Here is a 22409-nt window from a genome sequence, read left to right on the forward strand (position 1 = left end):
CGCTAGCTGACAATGTTTACTAGCTCACCTGCATTGCGTCAACACTCGCCTCCGTCACCAATGTCTGCATATACTCGCACCGACAGATGTCCAGGTGCCATTCAAGTAGATCATGCGGGCTGGTGACGCACATAAATTGAGAGAAATGCTTTTTCAGCACAACGCGGAGCCGAGGGCTGTTATATGGCACTGAGAGATGCGTCATTACCAATGCCAGCGTTCGGTTGGAGATGAAAAAAGCATCAAGGGGAGTTAGTCACCCGACTTCTATAATTTAGGTCAGGTTGGCGTTGGAATGACAAATGGATGTGTCAGGGCAGCTAGATGCTCATAAACTCCGGCCTGAAGCAACATCCGATGCCCCTTTGAATAGGGTGAACAAGACGAGTCAATGTGATCACTCACACGGATGAGTGAAATAAATGCGTAGATAAACTACAAATTTAGGAACGATTCTTTAAACCAAATGTCTCAGTGCACCAACGCCAACTTCAATGGCAAGGAAGTCTCAGTTAGTAATCGGGGAGACTGTTCTAGTAATCAACCTGGCAACAATGTGGTGGTGAATAGGCCGCAAACCACTAATGAAGGAATCGCGGCTAGCCAACAACGGTTTCGGGAATTCTGCTCTGAGTGATGGTTTTGGTCTTGAGGACCGAGGTTGGGGGTCAGCGTGGCAGCAGATTCATTCAAATCCTAGATTAGGGGTGAATCGGGAGCCACTGTTACACTTTTCAAACTATTCGAGGTCAGAGAGACTGGATGGACTTCAATGCCTCAGCATTGGACTTCTAAGAGCTGTCAGGATTGAAGCGACTTCGGGACTATCTGGATTGAGTGCTGGATAAAAATTAAGCTATCATTGTTATCGCAGTGACCCGACTTCCGGCTGCTACTATGGTCTATCGCTTCGTGCGATTACACAAGACAACCGCAAGACAGTAGGAACAGCACAACACAGGCTGTTTCACAAGGACAACACGCGGCCCAGCACTGTGGCTTCCCGCGCTGTATCATACAAGCAACTTGGACACATCCAAGTCGTCCTTATAAAGGGCTGAAACGGTGGCGATTTGAGACTCCAACAAATGCCCGAATCGAGCAACCCAGATAAGCGACTGGATGTGATTAAAACTGCAGCTCAACCTTTGGTTAGTTGCTGCTAGAGCCCCCTAGGCATAAATACCAAGTGATTTACCACACTGTAGAGGTCGTGACAGTTGAACCCACTACAGGCTACGCCGTTTCCTGTTTTTCAATGCTCCTCACCCACTGTTGTAGTAGTCAAAACAGAAGTGACCTCTAGGCTGACTAAGACTGAAACCGCCAGACAACCCACCAGAGTTCACTGACCTTTAACAGTCGCCACTACCATGAAAGACACCTCTCAGTCAACGTATGGTACAAGTGGGACCGTCCAGATGGTTCAGTGATAGAAAAACTCAATTCCTCTCAAATGTATACACATATTCACAAAAGCAAGCATAGCAAGCTGGTAGAGGCATTTGGGAGAAGGTAAATTCACAAAAAGGGATAAATATTCATAAGGGTGCTTTTAGGCTAGCTAAATGGAACGGGCGCTTCTTTAGCAGCGATTGCATTGCAAAGTTTGTCTCTTCATTTGTGGCGAGCTATAAAAAAACCTACTACACTTGTTTGCTTTGTTTTCTTTCTTTTTCACCAAGTGTTTTGCATACCGGAGTGGCACCTCTTCCCTCACAAGTCAATGTCAAAAGGCCCTTCGTCACCTGAAGGGGAAAAAAAGTCGGGTAAAAGAACGAGCTCGCCAGCCTCCCACAACTAGGCCTTCATATTAATGGCATAATCCTCTTAACCTTTCGGCTCTTCTCTACGTTGACAGTGCGAGTACTTCTAAACAATTATTTCTCCTAACGACTTCAAATCTAACTCAGACGCCGCAGTGGTGGCAACGTTGGCAAGCCCACTTCAAAGGGGCAATGATGACAATTTCGTTGACTACATAACATTACCCAGCCTCCATCTTCGAAAAACGGATACACCGTAGTGGAAAGTCATCGCATTACCGTTTCCTGGTTTGCAGAAGAGAAAACTACGTATATACGCAAGCGTTTTCAGGACCACATGAGTCGGGTCTCCACCTTTGTGGCATGGAACACCATTCATGCAGCCCAAGCTACCAGTCTCCCAGACATTCCAACAGTTAATAATGGTTATTTTCAGACATGGACACCATAGAACGCCTTTAGGGGCGACTCTGGCGCTACAATCTGTTGATACTTTTTTTAAATACAGACAGGTCATAATGGACCAGTGCCAGCACCACATGACAGGGTAACAGGACCCCGGAAATATCAATACAATCCAAAACGCCGACGAACAAATAAATGTGGGCAGGGTGACGGTCCTGTGCACACCGGAATGAGTCACAAAGACACCCCTACTCCGTCAAATCAGAGCGAGGAGAACGTAAGGCATAAAAAAGGGCTAAAAAAATGCCAGACTGTCACGATGGTAAAAGCAAAAAAGATCAACCGGAAGGGCCTAGAAGACATAAGGCCATCATCGTCGCCAATTCGCAATGGTGTCATGCCCTCTCGTCAGAGTGCATAAAGGCACGCGCCAGAAGGCAAAAGTGACACGAAAAGTGCACACAAGAACAACGAGCGTGGCACTCTCAGCTCAAAAAATGACTTCAGTGTAAGCATTCTAGAGAAAGCGAATATCTCTAGTATTCTCAATATGACACGTTTTTCGTCCTCTGACAAGGATCAGCGCTGCCTTCCTGTTGTTCCTCTGTGACTTTCAAAAAGCTGCTTCATTTTCGTTGGAGTGGACGAGTAACTCATTCACATTGCTGGGTTTTTTAAACAGCAAAGCGGACAGCATTATTCCTACCAAATCGGTGCATTTCAGCACAGTGGGAAGTGGAAGATGATCTACCTCTTCAAGTACAGATCTCACACTCCAATTCAGAAGTGATCTCGTTCAATAAGGCCAATATGTCTGTCGAGGCGTGAACCAAGGTCAGCGGGCTAATAGAAAAATACAAAGTCGTATCAAACATTCACTGTTTTCCTGGGCACAAAACCAATCTATTAAACGGGTTAACTCTTGTTTATCCGACAGATTGGAAGACTTCTAGGTTCGCAAACATACTAGCGCTGGTATGCGCGTCTGAACAGCCAGCTTTATTAACTGAGTCTTCTAAGAAGTAAACAGACATTACACTTCACCCACCAAGAAATGTAAAAGCCTATCTATTTTTATCAAAGGATAAACGAGTCTTTTATATCTTATATGAAATGACAGTCAACCTAGGTGTATTTGCATCTTAATACGATAAAATCGCGTTTTTGCGGAAAATATGCGAACAACCGCATGACTGTTAATGCTTCACACGAACAGGATGAGTTGAAAACGAAAATTGAGAGAGGAGCCAGAGTGCCACGCTGACCGAGTTTTGCTGCCAAGGGGAAACAAGGGATGAAGAGACTGATTCACTTTCTACCAGATCGACAGCTTACCGAATTCCTTCGCTTTTTCCTCAAACAGCAAATCCGTTAAACTGCCACCCTAACAGCCTTACACACATTGCAGGCCTCCGACTCAAGATGATACAAATACCGATTGTGGCCGAGAGAAATAAGGAACTGGACGCGCATTAAGGAGGCATTTGATAAGACAGAAAGCAGATCACTGATTGCCAATGCTTGAACCAATTCAGTTCACACAGACGTGTCTCAAAAATGGCAAATTTGCAAAAGTGCATCGCACAATGACGTTAGAGCAGAAAACACTCAAGATATCGACTATCTCTGCCTCTGAAGTACCACTTCAGAACATCACAAGTGGAAGTAGGAAACTGGAGGCGTTTTTACGTAAAGTGGACACTTAAAAGCACAAAAACGTGAAAAAACACCGACTTTTGAGGAAGTCTCAAACAACCCCAATGGAGGCAAGACAAGGGGTACCAACTTCAAGTGCATAAAACGCCCAAAAAGCCCGAAATGCTGAGTACGCATTTGAATTAAAATGATGGAAAAGTTGGCTCACTTTTTTGTACACTAGCATGTTCCTGATGAGTATTCTTTGTGGGCTTTTGGGCAGTCGCAGCGGGAAGATGGCACTCGCCAGCGCATGTGGCCGGACAGGTGATCCCTGGTCGACATACCATGTCGGTGGGCGGTGAACGTGCAATCGGTGAATTTTTGCACATCAGCATCGTGTCACGATCGTAGAAGATTCGAGTGCCCCCTGGCGTGGTGCTGAATATGCTCCCACCTGGAGTTGTACTATTGAAGGAATAAGGGAGTTGGACTCAACTTCGAGGGATAAAGTAAAACGGAATAAATGGAACAAGTAGGAGTACACGAGACCCAATAGCAAAGGCGTGATGGCACGAAGACTAAAGCTAACCTACCTCAATTTACTCGATGGTACAAATCCGGGAGCAAGGTTTGCATTTCAGCTTATTGAAAAGGCTTATTAAAGTGTGCAGATCAACACAAGTAATTATGCTGTTTAACAGATGGGAGCTAAACGAGATAAGAAGGGCGAGGTAGGTACTAACTACGAGTTATTTTGCTTTTACTAAGACGCTGCATAAAAACCAAGGGAAAACCTTTTGGCATTAAACTTACCTGTACTCATTAGGAATCTGAGAAGGATCAGTAACTTTCAATCTTCGGAAGGGGATACCATCAGGACCGCGATTGGCTGCCATTTACGAGTCTAGTTGAAATGCAGAAGACAAAACACTGCAGAGGGCTAGGAGGTACCAAACTGACCGCCAGCGATCTAGCGGGTAGAGCGGCTGCTTATTCTGGTTAGGTGACAAGGTCACAAGTCGGTGTTGGTTTTACATGCATGGTAAGATTTGTTTTAATACGCAATATCAAAATGACTTTATGAAGCAGGGACTTCAATATTTACTATTTTAAAATATTCATTATATAAACAGCAAAGTTTTGAAAGTCATGCTTTGCTAAGCTGAACTGCCAATAAATAGTATAGTGATCAACCTTATATTTTGGAGCAAAACAACGATTAAAATATACACAGTTGTATTTTAGCTCCTTAATAGTTTTCCGTTAAATATGCGCATAATTGAAGGAAAAATAACTAAACAACTGCGACGTGTTTCGTGTTTCTTATTTGACTGCAAATCCATGAGCAGGTAACTTTATGCTCAATTTCCTGAACTACAAAACAAATCATTTTTTAAATAAGCTCCACAATTTTTAACGAAATTGTTGTTTTCTACTATTTGGTTGTCAATTTTTGGGTATTTTACGCGTATTCAAATAAAGGCGTCCTCATCCTTACGAAACTAGTAACTGGAGTAACCTAAAAGGGCAATTACGTGAGTGAATCAAGAATGAACCGCATATTCTGTATAAATAGCAGAATGGTTACATTGTGTTGATATTTATTTACTATCATGAGTCTAAACAGCTAGGATTAGTGCTAAATATGCCCGAAATTTGATTCAAACTTACCAACTGTCACGCACTGTTAAATGCCTCGTGATGAATAAATTTTGCCCGTTAACATTACAAATCTATATAGTCAGTGCATCTATTACATCTCCATGAGAGGCGTCTGTTGGCATCCCTTAAACGATTTCGTCAAGATGTGCTTCCAAGATGGAGCTGATTGCAGATATACACATGAAAGCCGAAGTTTCAAAAGTGTAGGTTCTTACGAACCCCTCAAGGCTCAGTCTTTACACTCAGTACATTGCACCAACTAAAAGAATATGCTGGTTGCTGCGCAAATACTTGCACCCCACTCAGACTATTTGCCCGGCCATTGGTTGTGTTCAAAGGGCGGAGCGGAGATGTTCGGAAACCAGGACTTTGGATGCGGTTGGAAAATGTCGCTAATTCCTGCCAGAGCCTCAGAATATCTCACTTTCGTGGATGTCGGTATTTTGGGTGCTCCTTATGCTGCTCTACCCGGGAAGATATGCTGCTTTTTGAGCTTGCCAAGGAGGCACCTGCTTAGATGCAAATCCCTTTGGTCAGTTTGAGGAATAATTAACTTATTACCCCATTATAATTAGCAAAGTTGTTCGTGAGATAGAACCACTCACATATAAGAGGAGGTAATCGTTTGACATGACATGCCAATCATGATGTTGTATTGAAAATACGACTAAGCACTCGCTCGAGAATGTAGGAGTTGAGGGAAAGCAACCAAACGAAAGGGAGTTAGATGGGTCTTCACGACGTAGGAAGAAAGTGGACGCTCACAAAAACCGTAAATTGGAGGTGGAAATATTTTAAAAATAAATAATTATAGGCGCGGAATACTGTCAAGAGTGTTTTAAGGAAATTAGTCATTTCCTTCGACGTAGCTTTGAATATTGTCCACAAAGAACCGCGATGACATTGACGAATTTTGTGACCACGCCATGTGCGTCATGAATGCCCTAAAGTGGTTTAAGACGAAAAATTAACAATTAGTTTAAAATCAGACATGCTGAATTAATAATGACATATATACATTTTGAAGAAAACACGAAGGCTACCAAATGTCTATACAATGCAACACCCCTTGTTCGGTTCAAAATCCAGTTGATCAAAAATCTATACGTTATTAGCGCCCCAATTTGGTCATATTTTTAATTTTAAACAAGGAAAGTAGAAGAATTTAAGACAAAACGTTTTCTCTGTATTATAAGTGGAGCGGAAACCTGATTAAAATGATTGCATTCTGACAATAATGTTTGATAGAAATTAAGTGAAAAATTGCTTGACTTATTTCAAATAATTAAAAAGAATGGGGCTTAATTGATTTGCGCAACTATTGGCTACTCTAACGCTCATTGGAGGTTACGTTTGTATGGCAGATTCCTTGAATGCATTGTAAGGTGTTGATGGTTCGTTTAACACTTTCGTTCGGGTAACGGGCTACCGAGGGGCTCCACTATTGTACCTTCGCTTAGGGGCTGGCCTCTGGGCCATGGCAGTAGTCCCGAGCCCTACGGCGACCGAATATATATATTCTGTCCAAGTATTATGCCTTCTTTCGCATATGTCAACTAGTGATACTCCCTCCACCTCCCTATTGTCTGGATAGAACCCAGATTGATATAGGTGGCCAGCTCTGAAACGTGAAAATGGCGCCAAGCAGGAATAGACGCGAATACCTGCCCCTACGGAACCATATTTAATCCCGTCCCTTCTCACATGACCCCGCTTTCAGGCCAGTGTTCCCTACGACTAACTATGGATGCTCTTGATGGTCAGCGCATTCTCCCGCCCGCCCCCTGCCCCACCCAACTGATTCCTCAAATAGAACGAAACTCCAGACCCAGTAGAATTGTCAAGAGGGGTCGGTGACGTTGCGGTCAGGTATCTTCTCAATTGCATGAAAAATAGATGACTAGCATGATTGGCTCACGGGTGATTTTCTAACAGCACTGATTATATTGTGATGGCCGACGCGGGAAGTTGACCAAGGGCGGGGGACTCTGAGGACAACGTTCAAAAGGGAAGAGGCTATGCAATTCGCTTGTTGTTTTTAGCTCTCGCTTTTGATGACGGGGCCAATTAAATTTTCTGCCATAGTACCTTCGCTAGGTGGGTTAGCCTTCAGCTATTCCGGTACCTTCGTATGCCTAATATATATATACTGCCCGAGTACAATGTATTCCTCCGGCTCCAGGGAAGTCTAGAAAGGCTACAAGTAATTCCGTAGATTATAAGGCGTTTGGTTCATTGTGCCTGTAAAGAAGAGTTAGTTATCTGGTCAATCATGTAATGCCTAGACAGCTAGAAAGGCCTCCAAAATCAAGTTATTTTACAGAAAATGGAAAATACCTACTTGCGCTTATGTGTGGGTTTAGCACGGATGCGAAAAATTGCCGCCTTAGCTGCTTTAACAGACCTGATCAAGGCAGCAGTGGACAATGGGGGAACAGAAAAATTGTCAGACTGTCAATTGCTCACCGAGTTTTCCTTTCTCCGTCACAATGAATAGACCTTTACGCACACTTACTCTCGGTGTGCTGCGTCAGTGGGCATGGCCAAGTGGCAACCGTTTTTCAACCTTTATTGCGCTTTTTCACTTGACTTCCAAATTACCCACTTCTATAAAAACGTGCATGGAAGAACCGCCTGCATAAGAGGGTTATAGCACAGAGAATCAGGAATGCCAATTTTGGTTAAACTGCGGTGTGGCACAAGTGGGCTGGATTGGATAGCATCAAATATCGGGTAGCCTCAACCACTTTCGTATTGAGAACGAGAGTTGAGCAATTTATCATTCTCCTCTTCTACTTTTCTTTTCAATTAATATCAGTTATCTCGTGTGGATACGACTAGGCCTTAACGTTCAAGAAATCCATTTAGACCGTGTTTACTTGATACCTGCCGTTTCTCTGGTATTTTGAGGGAGTTAAAGTGGTCGTCCGCCGCTTTTAAGTAGTATATACCCTAATTCAGTCTAGTATGACGTTATCCAAACTTACATTTCATTATGACAAGCCACGATTAACGCCCATCTTTAGATGAGTCTTTATTATAAAATTCTTCCAGAACTGCGTGTAATTCAGTCAAAAGATCCACCTTATTAGGAATTACTGCACCAGAGACCGATCAGGATAGTTGGTGAACTTAAGAGTCGATATATTTAAGCATTTTTTTGTATTTCTAAGGCCATTTTGACCCTGATCACATGGATTAGCTATGTGTCAAGTGAGAGCCTAGGGCAGAAATGAGCAAATGTGGGAAAGATGGATGTACCTCTCACGAATAATGCATAAAAGTTGTCAGTGGGATTTGACACACTTAGCAGTTCAACAATAATAAAAATGCCCTCAAAACGTGTTGGCGAGATGAAAACCCAAAACAAATATCGAATGTGCCCATTAGTTGAGCTCTACTGTCCTGGAAACGATTCGTCCGAAAAAGAAAAAAAATAAGAGGTGTTTCTAAATTCCACATCACCACCTCAATGCAACACTCCCCGAATTTTGGCCTGATCGAGCGCTGTCAAGGCTACTAATATGTCACAAAGTGTGAATTGTCACCAAATTTCATCGCCATTTTCACCTTTACATTTTCTTGACCGTGTTGGACTGTTTCCACTACTTTGTCGGGTGACCAAGAGTTTGTTTTGTATATAGTATCTATAGAGGTTGCATAGAGATCGTTTAGACAATTTGATTGCGGTGCTTCTTGTTCAGGATCTTACGGTAGGCCAATTCAAAAGTGACATGCTACTATAAATTAGTTGATTGTCACCAGCATAAATTGAAAGGGAAAGGCCATGGAAGCAAATCAAATGGATGTTAAATGTCATACACTAATGGGTGAAAATTGGTTTGACAAACCATCTATTTGGTGTTCACTTCTTTGTCATTGAACAGTATCAGTGGACAACCGGAGACTTCGGAGTGAATGCTGACAACTTTTTAGGACTTGCGAATTACGAATGAATTAAATCAAATGCGTTCATGCAAGATCTTCTCGTTGTTTAAATAAGTAAAATAGTATGATCTTAAGCATGCTTGTCCTACTTTTCTAATATTTACAAACAGAAAAGAAGGGACTGACCAGCGAAGCCATGGATTGAATCTGTACCACGGGATTTTCTCATGAACTTCTGGGGCAAGGTTTGGGGTGGGACTGATAATAATAATCTCTTCAGAGTTCAACATCACCGTATTTTCTGCTTTACTTGACTGACGCATTTTGACCTTTTTAGGTATCTTACAAAGCCTACTAAATTCTCACCCTATTAATTTAAAATTTGCTAAAATTGTCTAACCTAGCATGCTGGGAATCCCACTTGGTGTTGCATTTACCAGCGCAATGCAAATATGCTAAAGGAACTTTATTTATAATACACTCTGGCCTTCACGTACACGGACACAATATTTTCTATAAGTAGCTCTACAACATTATTGCACTTCTCCATGCATCCACCAAAAGCTCATGGAGGCAAAAAACTAAGTAAAGTGAGGGTTTGCGATACCGAAAAGTATCCCTACTGAGGCAAATGTCCCATTATGCCTAAAGGATTATGCACAAAATTAATTAGTTGGAGTTGGGCAGAAGATCTCGAGAAAATTATGAGAAAACGGACTGGATCAAAGGGGTAAGGAGAAAATCTTAAACTATCTGCAATTAACTGAATCAGCCAATCAAATGAAGGTCGCCATTTGATTGGTTAACTTGGTTTAGAAGGTGAAACTTGAGTAAAATATTAAGGCCGATGCATTCAAAAGGTCAAAGGAGCGTTTAAATAAAACAAATGATGATCAAACAGGGTTCATCAGAAACATCCTTTTACTATAAAGGAGTTTTAGGGTAGCTATTGAGCCACCGAAATGAACAGTTCAACCACTGCTTGACAAATAAAACTAAGAAATATCATTTTCTTCTGATAAACCTGTTTGCAGCACGAATTCGTGCGAATGATAAGGAACACCTGTCACATATGAGTGATGGCAGGCTCAGGTAGGAAAATCGAGGCTGTCATTCTGATTGGAAATTAACCACGAGGCGTTCGAGGTTGAATGATCTTTGTTTTATTAGATCTTGAAAGCAACCAGCGAAATTGATTGAAACATTCACCCACTTGACGTCATCGTAGCCGTCCGACAATGTTGAACATTAACCAAGACAAGTCGTTTGTACTTGGACAAAGAAAATTCGCCATTATCTGCCACATTTACGAAAAGTACATAACTGCAAAATTTATAACCAACAACCAAGATGTGTGTTTAAGGCGGCGGAAAATAATATATCTAAAGAATGGAAAAAGGAAATCAGGAATCATCAAGGTGAGAGAGAACAAACTGCAACCCTTGAACCTTCTCAAATGCCTGAAAAACGCTTCCGATCACTATTTTAGAAGTTTCAACCTTTGTGATTGACTCTGCAAACTCCGGACCTTGGGACTTCGCTCACTCCCTCCTGATTGGCTGAGAACAGGTCCAAGGTCAATCAGTTGCAATAATTATGTGGGTGGCTCAGACTCCGACCCAAGCGGTTTTTGCTACTTGGCTGTCGGGTTTGTAAGCGCTCATAGTGCTTTCGCCTGCTCACTCATGCACGTTGGCCAATCGAGACATTTGTCCTGAAGTCCTGTCCTCTGATTGTCCGGTCGGGAGGACGATAGAACCCAGGCCACTAACGCATAAACCTCGGTTTATAGTGCATGCTTGGCCAATCTTTTGACTTACAAAAAGTGGCAAGAAATTCATAAGTGAAACTGTAAGTGGATGGAGAGAAAAATGAGGCCAGCTCAAATCTATTTAGTGGATGTATTGACACCATGTAAAGGGTTGCCCACTTAATTTACAGCTTGGGGTTGAACAATACAAAAAAACGTCAAGTTTATGGGAAGAAGTCTTCAATGCTGATTGGTACAAATGCAACACTTTCTAAACGAAATAGCAGTCCATCTTCACGAACGCACACTTTCTCTCTTTGGTTAATTGCGAAGGTGTTGATATGTATGGCAGAATGGAGGATGGTGTTGACAGCCGTTCGGCCAATTGGAGGAGAGGATTAGGCACAAATGCTGCCCGATTGGGTGGCGTAGCAGTTGTCCTCAACCACCCGACAAGCATCTATGAGACGATGCAGAAAGAGTGATCGGTAGGCTGATGTGACATCACTGATGCGAGTGGCATAGACGAGAATGAGGTAGAATCGTGGTGATCCATCTCCATAGACGAAGGGAAGTTGAACGTTCAACGACGTGTCGTTAATTCCTGTTCTGAATCGTTGGAAGTGGATCTGTGTTTGGCGACCCAGAAAACTCACCAAAGACCTATTTGAGTACTCGCAGTAGTTAATCTAAAGGAAAAAATAATTTACTTTGTTCCATTTTGCTTAATGCCTAGGACTATTCAACATTTAAAAGTGAACTAGTCCGACTGGCAATTCGCTGAAATAAAAACATCTTCACTACACCACGTCCAAACGCCTTTTAAAGTGCCCCCGAAGTAAAAAGCCTTTTATCTACTTTACTAATTTGGACTTAATCAATCTGCTTGCGAAACCCATTTGATACAAATGGCTGCAAAAACTAATAAGAAACACGTGTCACATATTTGTGACATCAGATTTAGGTAAAAAAAACATAAATACGCAGCTGCTAGTGTAGGTTTTTCAAGTCCTCAGCTTTATTAAAGGAATTCCAAGGGTTCTGAAAGTAACTAGGCGATGGCGATTCTAAGGCCCACCACCACAATCGTCATTCCCGTAAACATTTAGCCATCACTTGGAACATCAATCGGATTCTGGTCTCCTGATCAACGCATAAATCGTCCTCTGACGACTTCACACGAGAGAAAACCGGCTCCGTGACAGACGTTGTATGCAGACCAGTCACGTATACACACAATTTCGTAAAGTTAGTGCACGGCATTCATCACAACAAACCACGCAAAGCAAGTTGTTTTAGGCTAATGTGGTCGTCCTAATGAATGCTCCTGTATCGAGACAGGTATGCGAATGTAGCAGGATATTATTACGCATTGAATGCTGTACTTTTTCTGCCTCATGCACATGCATAGATAATTGAGAGTAAAATTTATGTTTCAACTAATAAAGATTTTCACATACTCTTTTCGCGATTCCTGCAAGCGTGGCATTTCGATTGTGGACCATGCTAGCCTCTGGTACAGAGAGAGTCGTTATCCAGTAGAAATGTGGCAGCGGGCTAACCGCCACTCTCATGATGATTTGATGCATTTTGCATTGGGGTGTAAATTCCACTGGATAGTTATCGTCATCCAGTTCCTGTAGATCTCCAGCACTCCTTGGAGTCTTGGAGCCATCTGAGGGAATGCGCTCGATAAGTTTACCGGAGTCCCAAATGATTGAGCTCTTGTATTATATGAAACTAACCTGTAGACCAAGGACGCATGGGGAGAGAGTCCTTTGCAGTAACATTTAGGAAGAAAAGACGGGCGGCCTTCCCACCCCGAGACAGAAAACCTCCAACAGTTTCATTTAAAGATGAAAGTCGGATCAGAATTGGCCCACCATCACTGTTGAAGTGTTTTGTCATCGACGACAAATCCAGGAGAGGTCTGTTGCGAATGAGAGTTGATACGATTGGCTGATCGTTTTTATGCTTCCCAAGCTCTTTTCTCAAGAGAGGTAAAATTAAGTCCAAAGTTAATGCAGAACCCGATCTCCATTCAAGTGATGCATTCAAAGGCCACTACCTACAACCCTGGTACTCTTGGGTTGTGACCGCAATCGTACTTGTAGAGTTATTAGTAAACATTTCTAAGTGTATTTTTAATTAAACAGGTACGGTCTTTACTTAAAAATGCGGGCATTAATCGGATTTGCATCAATGATTTAATCAAAAGTGAGTAAATCCCGCATCACTTAATTGGTCGACATTTGTGGATGACTTAATATGGGAATATAATCGTGATTAATAAATAAACTTACTGTTGAAACAACTCCAGATTGAACAAAAATTCCTGATCACGAGGCCGCTGACATGGTTGAAGGAACATGGCGACATTATGAAAATTTCGGGGCCAATCGAAGACAATATCATTGAGCCAGTGAAGGATGTAGGTCACAGGTCGCAGTTTCACCCACACGCGTGTGACTGGTCGACGGTGTAAGCAGAGAGGGAGGCTATGCATAACCAGAGGTGCGAATGAGCTGCTCAACTTCGTGGAACTGTTGATGGCGTAGACGTTGATGTAGAGTTTGTGGCCTTCTGCTTGCCATCGTGATAGTCGAGCGGGTAACCTTAACTTCACAACACGTAAAGAAGAACAAAGAACAGACAAAAAAGATCTGACCTGTAAAACTCTTATCAGCCTGTAATTCTAGCCTAGAACTAATTCATGGTCACCCGAGTATTTGATCTACTTTAACAAGTCCGCTATCACAGTCACAAATGTGTGACATGGGTTCTTTCACCGGGAATTAGAGCGGTAGTTTTTTCACAAATGCTATCATAAAGGGGTCAGAAATGGCTGATTATGCACCTAAATGCTACGATTTACATCAATGACATCTATAGAAATAAATTTAACCCCTAATAAACAGTCAAATAGTACAGTAAATCCACTGTTCCCTCTGGAAAAAATGAGCCATTCAGATTGCTTTTATTTCCATTTTTGTATTTGAGAAGGTAAAACCGAAAGGTGTACAGACTTTTTTCGGTGTTTTGGAGTGCAAATAATCCACATGCCTTTAAAAAGTGGATTTTGGAATATTTTTCAGATTTCAATGAAAGAAACGCTACCAACACGTTAAGTGACAAAGAGAGGTAGAAGCGCTTAGTAGCAGATCATATGGCCTTTGGACCCATTCAAGCAGGGCCTTTTAGGGGCACAAAGAAGCCAGTCACCTAAGCGGCTTAAGATGTGGCCAAAATGTGAAATACTGATGGTTTGAGAGAAGCTGCAGAGGAAGAAAATACAGCAGGGTGTTTCGATAATGTTATATCCCCAAAGGCCGGTGAATCCTTTGATACAAATAACCAAAGCATTTAATGCACTACTCGCAGGTATAAAATAAAACCACATCTTCGAAATCTAGACGTTGGTTTTCCTATGAGACCGATAAGAGCTCCATGCTTGAAACACACTTTCACATAGTGGATTTCTCCCCCCATTAAAATTAACTATTCCTCTACAATGAACTGGATTTATTTTGTGGAAGTGACAGCCGACTGAAGTACCTTCAAACCCATTAATCCCAATTCACCACCTAACTAGAACTGACTTAAAGACTCCAAATTTTTGGGTGGAGAAAGAAAGCTTAGAGCTACCTACCTGTAAGTAATTCACTTTGGTGCATTGGTAGATAAGATTCACCGCTTGTACATCCTTTCTGTTACTGAGCATCGCCTGGAGAGAGCATTGATGTACCAGACTCCTTTCACTGTTCACCGCCACACAGTAGTCCATTAAGCTGTCTTCGTTAATGGCCGGCGGCCAACGGATATTGAGGTAGTCAGTGCTAGAAAAGGCCAAAATACGATAATGACTTGGTGATTTGAAAGGTCCAGTGGTAATTTGTCAACACGTCCAAGTAATTTAGCCTGAATTAGTGTCACGCTCTTAAATTCAGGTTCCAAATTTGCGTTCCGGCTAAATTATCACTCAGGTGAATGCTGAAACTTTCCAGAAATAGTCAGTAAATATCAAGGAGAAATAAGCAAGTCAGCTACTCCTCCTTGAAAGGTTTACGACCCTCTTAAATTTGCCAAATTGTAGACTAGACTACCTATAGGCATTGATAAGTTTGAAAATGTCATAATGGAAGCCAATTTTAAACCATCAACTTCGGCAAGGTTGACAGCAGTTACTATTTCACGAACGATGTGAATTCATCATAAGCAAGTTGACTAACCAAAAGGAGTTAAAAAGCACTCTTTACAATTAGTCTAACCAGCTCCGGATTACTCTTCAAGTCCGCATCTGTCATCCTTCAACTACCGAGGTTTCGTACTATTTTCTGGTTTGAAATAGAATATTAATTTAGTAAACGAAAATGACGTGCACCTATTGATGGTAACTCGACAAACATCGACGAGCGAAGCCTTTGACGATTGAGGAAGAGAAGGATACCCTTGGAAGGGTTGATATCGAAATGTCCTCTTCGCGCTCCAACGAACCTTGAAGGTAGTTCCAGGACGAGCGTAGAGCGTCACCACAAGAGTATCCCCGGATGCCCCCCAGCTGGAAAAGTGGAGTCGAGCCATCCCGGATCCCTTCATCCAGTTGGGTCCTTTTAAGACCTTGTGCAGTTCCAGATCCCCGTCTAGGAGCAGGGCTTCTACTCGTAGGGGTGGACGATACCAAAATCTTCCGCCGTGGCTAGGGGAGATTTCAGCTAGGAAATGTTACACAACCCATCAAGTTCAGCCCTCATTAAATGGTATATATTCATTTCATTTCGACATGAGATGACTTGCTGGTGAACTCAAAAATGGTTAGATGTATAACTTTTTTAAGGTCTTATCCTAGTACCACCTCTATCGGAGAAAAGCAAGCATTTGGCTATACAGCTTTTACTCGCACTTGAGTAGCACCGCTTACTTGATCTTCGCGAACGGGAGGTCCATGCAGAGAAGACAGAACGATCGCTTAGCCAACCGTCTTTAGCCGAATTGATGGAATGGAAGTGTATTCCATCCAATGGACCTGTGCATGGTGTAATTGTGAAACCAAATTGTTGATTCTTTCCGATGAGGTAGGAGAGGCTGAACAAAGTAAACAATTAGTAAGTCCTTAAAACTGGGAGAATAACAGGATTGAGCTTGTTAACAGAACGGCGCACTGTTCGACCGGCTACAGAGCAGATGATTCCTAGTGCATGCGAAATCCATGGATGGGTGGTCAGTTCTGGCCTCCTGACATACTTTCATACGCCTCACTTATAAATTGATGCTGAATGAGTTGGTTGGCATAAGGGAACCTTTTATAACTGAGAAGACAAGATGTTCTGGATGATGAATGCGAATGAGTGGTCCAAATTCCTACTCATTTACTGTGAGTAAACTAACAGTAAACTACCATATTTGCATGCAGCCCGTACAACAATCCACTGGTATAACTTTCTTTCGTCTTTTAGTGGACTGCATAAGAATCCAAATAATTGACATTATGGGTCCACAATTTATTAGGACTATCGAAACAGGAAAACCAGACGGTTCAGTAGACTTTGCAACTGAGCAAAAAAGTGCGACAATTTGGAGATGAGTCAAATTTTCGTGTTGTTAATGCCTACATGCTTATCAGTGGCCAATGCTGTCCTCGCTTTTACATTGGACAAGGGGATTTCAGACCACACGGTTAAAAAAGTGATAAATTTGTAAATTTCTAAAAATCTCTTTTTTAAAAAAATGTCTCTAGAAATCAAGCTTTTGCTTAGGATCTGTCTTGCAGACTTTGGAATACAGTAAAATAGTCATGGTTGCTAAGACATCAGCAAGGTTGGCTTCATCATGCACAAAGCGTCGGTAGTCGTTTGTTTCGGCCTAATGTTTATGCACTTTCCACGGTTTGAAGATTATTTACGAGCCTCGGCGACAAAGTGCAGTTGGAGGCAGAATCCACAGCGCCTCCGTCCTCTGACTAGTTCGGCCAAATTTATGGTGCTGCCCGGTGCATATGATGCCTAGCCATCGCAGTAGGCTCTAGTACATAACAATTACAGAACAAATGATTTACTAACCATTTGTGGGAATCGTGAAAAAAGAATCCCGAAGCATTTTGAAGATAAGTGAAGTCATTGCAGTATTGCTGCTTATCGAGATGCGGGAACAACTAAACAATGCCTTTAAACGAAACCTATTTTACAGACGAAGGGTTGTAATTCCCGCTCTCGAATTTTAAAAAATTCAAGATTCTAAAAAGGTGAAACAATTTCGGTAGGAAGTAAAACCCGCCTACCAATACTAAGGGTCAGGGAGCAATTATGAAATCGGGGACACCTTAGATGGATCATGTGGAATGTGCAGGATACGCTGATAAAGATTTCAATAAAAACAATTTTGCATTCACTCTCTCCCCCGTTTCTTCTTCCCTTTGTAAAGCCACGCAAAGAATCTCCAACCTTAGCCTAAACATTTACTAACAATCAAAAAGTGTTTATGCTTAAAAATGGGCAGATTTACTTAACTGAGTTTTGAAATCCTTTTACCCGCCTAAGTCTGTTCGATTTGGCATAAAGTAAAATCGTCTTAAGCTCAACCAGTTTTAACAGGAAGTAATATTAACATTCACCGGTACTGGGTGTGCCACGGCTGATGAATCCAGCCAGAGAATGTGAATGGCAGGCTCATTTTAAACGCATAAATACACATGGTAAAATAATTGACCTACCTCTTGTTACTCGAACCCGATGGAATGCTTACACTTAGTTCCACCTTGTCCAAAAAACTGGCAACAAGTTTGTCATTTTCTAACAGGGCATTCCCAATTTGTTGCAGATCATGATCGCTCCAGGGTTTGCGTCGATCCTCAATTACTGCCGCCTCTGTGGGATAGTGCGGTGAAAAGAGGAGGTGGGGGAGGATAAGTAGAAAGAGGTAGGTGTTGGGTGACATGAGGACAGAAAAGGAAGGGTCTAAGAATGGCCAGAAAGCAGTGCGTACTGCTTAAATAGCTCCCTACTGACGTGCTTCGGTGCGGATGTGCGCGCTTGCGTGCGTGTGTACAAGCTGCAGTGCCACGACATTCCATAGCGGGACCCTGGAGAGTGACGATGAAAGCGGCGATGCGGAAAGTAGACAGTGGGACGTTAGAAGGGACTTGTGAAAAGTAAACACACACAGGAATGTAAAATGATGTGCCGCCAGCGGCAGGAAGACGAAAACATGGATCTTGAGCGGCGACTCACAGCCGTCAGTTATGCTCTCATGTGCAACTGAGGCCTCCAGGGCCTAATTTACGTAGACACCTCAAACAGGGGCTATCAGTCAAGATGCGCACATAGGCTTGCAACGTGATTAATAGCATTAGCCCTGTGTAGCCAAACCAGTCTGATACAATTTCTTAAAGTGAGCCAGATGGCTAAAGCCAAACAACGAAACTGTAGCGGTTGATATCACTAGAATGTAGAACCTTTACCATGACTTTTTATAGTAAGGACAATCATAACATTCCATTATCTATTTCATTCTAATATACATTCAGCCACGGAGCCTTTTTGGCCTCCAGCGCTGCTTGAGGTGTTCCACTTCCATTTCTGGTGCAGTTTGAAATGCTGATCCTCATTGTATGCATTAAATTTTAGGTCCGATCACTGACACGGTTCAACAATTTAATTTGCCGAAGTTCGTCACCTAATACTTCGTCAACTGGCATATCTAAGGAGAAAATGCAATTTTCTCCCTGAAATAATGTACTCTACAACTACTCCAAAATGCTTTGGTTTGGGGAACCTTAGAAATTGTTAATAATCCGAAATTCTATTTAGAGAGAATTAATAATGAGTATTGAGAGACATTAAGTTTCTAATTTATTAACCAAAATATCTGGTTATTTTGTAGTTCGCAGAATAAATGCATCCGAGAGGAAGAAATAAAAATATAGACAAAATTTGTACTTTCCTCTTTCGAAATGGAAACTAGTTCTCGGTGAAATGCATTGAAAATTACGAAATCTAACAGAAATAATATTTTCCAACGTATTTGTCCGGCACTTGGTGCCTGCATTCAGGATGAATGAATTGGCAGTTTGTTTCTAGTCACTCAAGTATGGATTAGGAAGTTGTGGCTTTATATTTGAAAAGTTATATAAAGTACATTTGATATCAGTGTCCCAAATATGTGGTTGATTCTGCTATTCAGGCATGCACTTCACCCACACATACGGAGGCCTAAAAGTCAAAAGATAAAAAGAAAGTAAAACGAAGCCATTTAGGGGCAACAGAACTGATTCACCTCAGAGACAGATCCTATTAATAAACGTATTAATTAACAAGATGTCAATGCCGGCGACTAAAAAAATAAACGCAAAAAAGTTAATTCGATCTCAAAAAAGGAATAAAGAGATGGTAAGTTTGGCTTTATGCTGAGCTGCTGTAAAAAGGTGCTACTCCACTTCCTGAAAACTTTAAAACCCAAATGAAAGTAATTTGACCAAGGTGCGGCGATGCATTTGGCCTTCACGTATTGCTAAATTTTGTTTTCGTTGATGTTGTTGTTGTTCTCACTTTTCCACACATGCTTGCGTGAGTCTCGAAGGTGTGACATGCATTTGGGAGTGTTTACTGGGTGACTGTGTAAAATGTGATGAGGAATGACTTTAATGTTGTGTCGCCACATTCGTGAGGCAAATGAGCATTACTGATTCTGCACTTCTGAGGCACCATTCTCCGTTTCAAAGAGTGTGTTAAGCAGCAAAAAGGGAACTTACCACCAGGACCTGATCACTCACCTAAGGCCAAGCAACACATTCTGGCCTCATTGAGAATTGTCTAGTGAAATGCACTCCTTGCGATTTTAACTACTTAGATACTGCGGGAAATTTTCGCAATCGTTTAATTTTTGGTAGGACAAGTGTGCCAACTCGTTTGGCCACCATATGAAACCGGAACAGTTGCTAAAACTCGCGAGTGCTGCTCCCTTTCATTAAATATAAATAAACCACCTTAACAAGACTTTTTCTTAAATTACTCTTTCCATTTACCACTAGTGTAGATAAGAGAATCACTATAATTTAAGGCATAACGGCCAAATATGAGCGAAATTTATTTGTGTCATTTCTTAATTGTGAAAGTATTTAGCGGTGCTAACGTAAGTATTAGTACGGTATTCCTGGAAGCTGTTTCACTTTACACCCATCCAATTTGACGTGGCGGTCTTCTACAAAGGTAGAGCGAACGGGCAACAGCTCGAGGCATTTCAATAACTACACATTCCTTCGAGTATTTGCAGATATTTTTGTAAATGTATGCAATGTCTGTGATATACTGTCAACGAAAATGTCATTCCGCCGTTATGACTTGTGTTCTGTTATACTGGAAATCACCAATTCCCTTCCTCTATCCCTGTTATTTTACTCGATTTTTTTAGGAATAGAATCTGAAAATCAGGTGCTGAGCAGAGACGAAGTTGCCATTTTTTCCCAAAATTTAAATTCCTGTCATTGAGAAAAGTTTCTTAATGATTTTGAGGTAAAACAGTTAATTTAGGGACCGATTTTGATGGTCAAATGAATTGCCCCGAATGATCTGGAACTTTCAGAGAGTGGTAATGTGTTTTTGAGATATAATGATGTGGTTGCGGCTGAGCCTACTAATGATGAAATTCACTGTGACATCCCAGAAAAGATAGTTTTACTAAATTTCATTTCCTTCTCTTCAGACCATAAACATCCGCTCCCTGCACACGATTAGGTGTCACTGATAAAGAAACAAGTTTGACGTCTGCGACATTGATAGAGGATGCTGTAACTAGATCTTTTATAAGAGAGGATAATTCCGTTGATCATACGATGCGTTATGCATTTCAATATGGTAGGAACCTTTCATTTTTTTACAGGTTACTTTTAGAAAGAAGGAATATAAAGTTGACTAGGGTCAGACTGATATTGTTGTGTGAAAATTGGTGTCACTACCCCCTTTATAATAACCAAAAGGTATAACAACAGCCAGACTTTGGCTACTGCGCCTTACCTTTTGCAATACTTATATACTCCCAGAAATATTATTATTCACTCACCCTTGTCGTGGCTCCTCCTATTTGTTTAAATGAATCATATCGGGGCGAAACTTGATGGAGGACTCTCGGACTCCATTATCACAGACTTCCGTGCTAGTAACGAATATCACGATCAGAATGCCGTCACCTTAGTCCAAACTTTCAAAGCTTAATTACCTTGATACAGAATGGCCAATGAGAACCTACTTAAGCAAGAACTACCAAGTCATTATTTGCGGCTTAGGTAGATGAAGAGACGGTTTTGACCAGCTGTCTTCGAAAAACCTCCTCTATTTAACAAATTGTGCAATTAGAAGTGACAAATAAATTGCGTGCATTCCATTATTCTGATATTCTTTTGAGTTTACTCTTACTTAATCCGTCAGTACTACATTTATATGACTCTGCTTTTCTCCTCTTCCCATAAGTCACACATTTGACATGCAGTCTTCACTTTATGATGAATGAATAAACTGAACTGTAAACAAAGTAATGTAAGATCGTCTTGGCCTGAGGATAGTCCTATTTTTTTCCCTTTTTTGCCAAATTAGACAAACAGAACACATCTGCAATTTTTCCTTTTACACTAGCAATGACTCCATTTATTTGTCTTAAACTTGCTTGCAAATGTATAATTCAAAATAAACTTCACAATTCCTTCAGAGTGGCAACGGAAACCATTTTGGTAAAGAAAACTGTATTTTTATTAATGCTAAATGCCGATATTTGAGCGATAGGGCAGCTGGACGCCTTTATCTTCCCAACTTTTTTGCTAGTTATGTCGAGTATAACTTGCCAGAGGTCCATATTTGCTTACTTATTAAATTGTTCACACTTGAAGCACTTTACATAATTCCTATTAACCAGTAATGATTCCTCAATCAGTAATGAACCCTCAGCACAAAGTTGAGGGCACACCCGAATTTGGCAAGTAGCATACAAGGACTACTAGAGGTTGTTATAACGCCCTATTTTCTGGCACAAGCCTTGTATTACTAAAATAACAATCATACCTGAATTGAGATGAGAGAAAACCATTTACAGTGCGTAAAGAATGCGTTTATCAAGGGACTTTTGAGTCTTTATTTAGTTGTCGATGCCAAAGGAGCATTGGCATTAATTTCACTGAGAATCAATGAAATTAATGAAGTGGCTTGTGTGGAAATCACGTACTGAATTAGGTGAGGAAGCATTAAAATTCTATCTCAACCGGCCTGCGGAAGAAGGCCTACTGAAGAAGGCGAAAAGATAAAGATCCCAGTAATTCAGTT

At 41.5% G+C, this 22409-nt stretch overlaps 2 protein-coding genes across 2 annotated transcripts; both read right to left on the reverse strand. All coding sequences in view use genetic code 11, as the record gives it.

The window, feature by feature from the left end:
• Positions 1 to 1716: 1716 nt before the first annotated feature.
• EGR_08339 (Eukaryotic translation initiation factor 4E-binding protein) lies at positions 1717 to 4705 on the reverse strand (the record flags this gene model as incomplete). The annotated part of the gene is made up of 3 exons (XM_024497588.1): positions 1717 to 1748; positions 4036 to 4274; positions 4623 to 4705. 3 exons carry the CDS (start codon positions 4703 to 4705, stop codon positions 1717 to 1719), a joined length of 354 nt encoding a protein of 117 aa, XP_024348011.1.
• Positions 4706 to 11507: 6802 nt separating this feature from the next.
• On the reverse strand, positions 11508 to 18709 carry EGR_08340 (hypothetical protein; the record flags this gene model as incomplete). The annotated part of the gene is made up of 11 exons (XM_024497589.1): positions 11508 to 11798; positions 12570 to 12784; positions 12855 to 13099; positions 13413 to 13729; positions 14759 to 14945; positions 15491 to 15821; positions 16028 to 16191; positions 17816 to 18059; positions 18111 to 18184; positions 18266 to 18375; positions 18623 to 18709. The coding sequence occupies 11 exons, from the start codon at positions 18707 to 18709 to the stop codon at positions 11508 to 11510; spliced, it is 2265 nt and encodes a 754-aa protein (XP_024348012.1).
• Positions 18710 to 22409: the final 3700 nt, after the last annotated feature.

This window comes from Echinococcus granulosus, assembly GCF_000524195.1.
Source record: "Echinococcus granulosus chromosome Unknown EG_S00103, whole genome shotgun sequence".
NCBI classification, from domain to species: Eukaryota; Metazoa; Platyhelminthes; class Cestoda; order Cyclophyllidea; family Taeniidae; genus Echinococcus; species Echinococcus granulosus.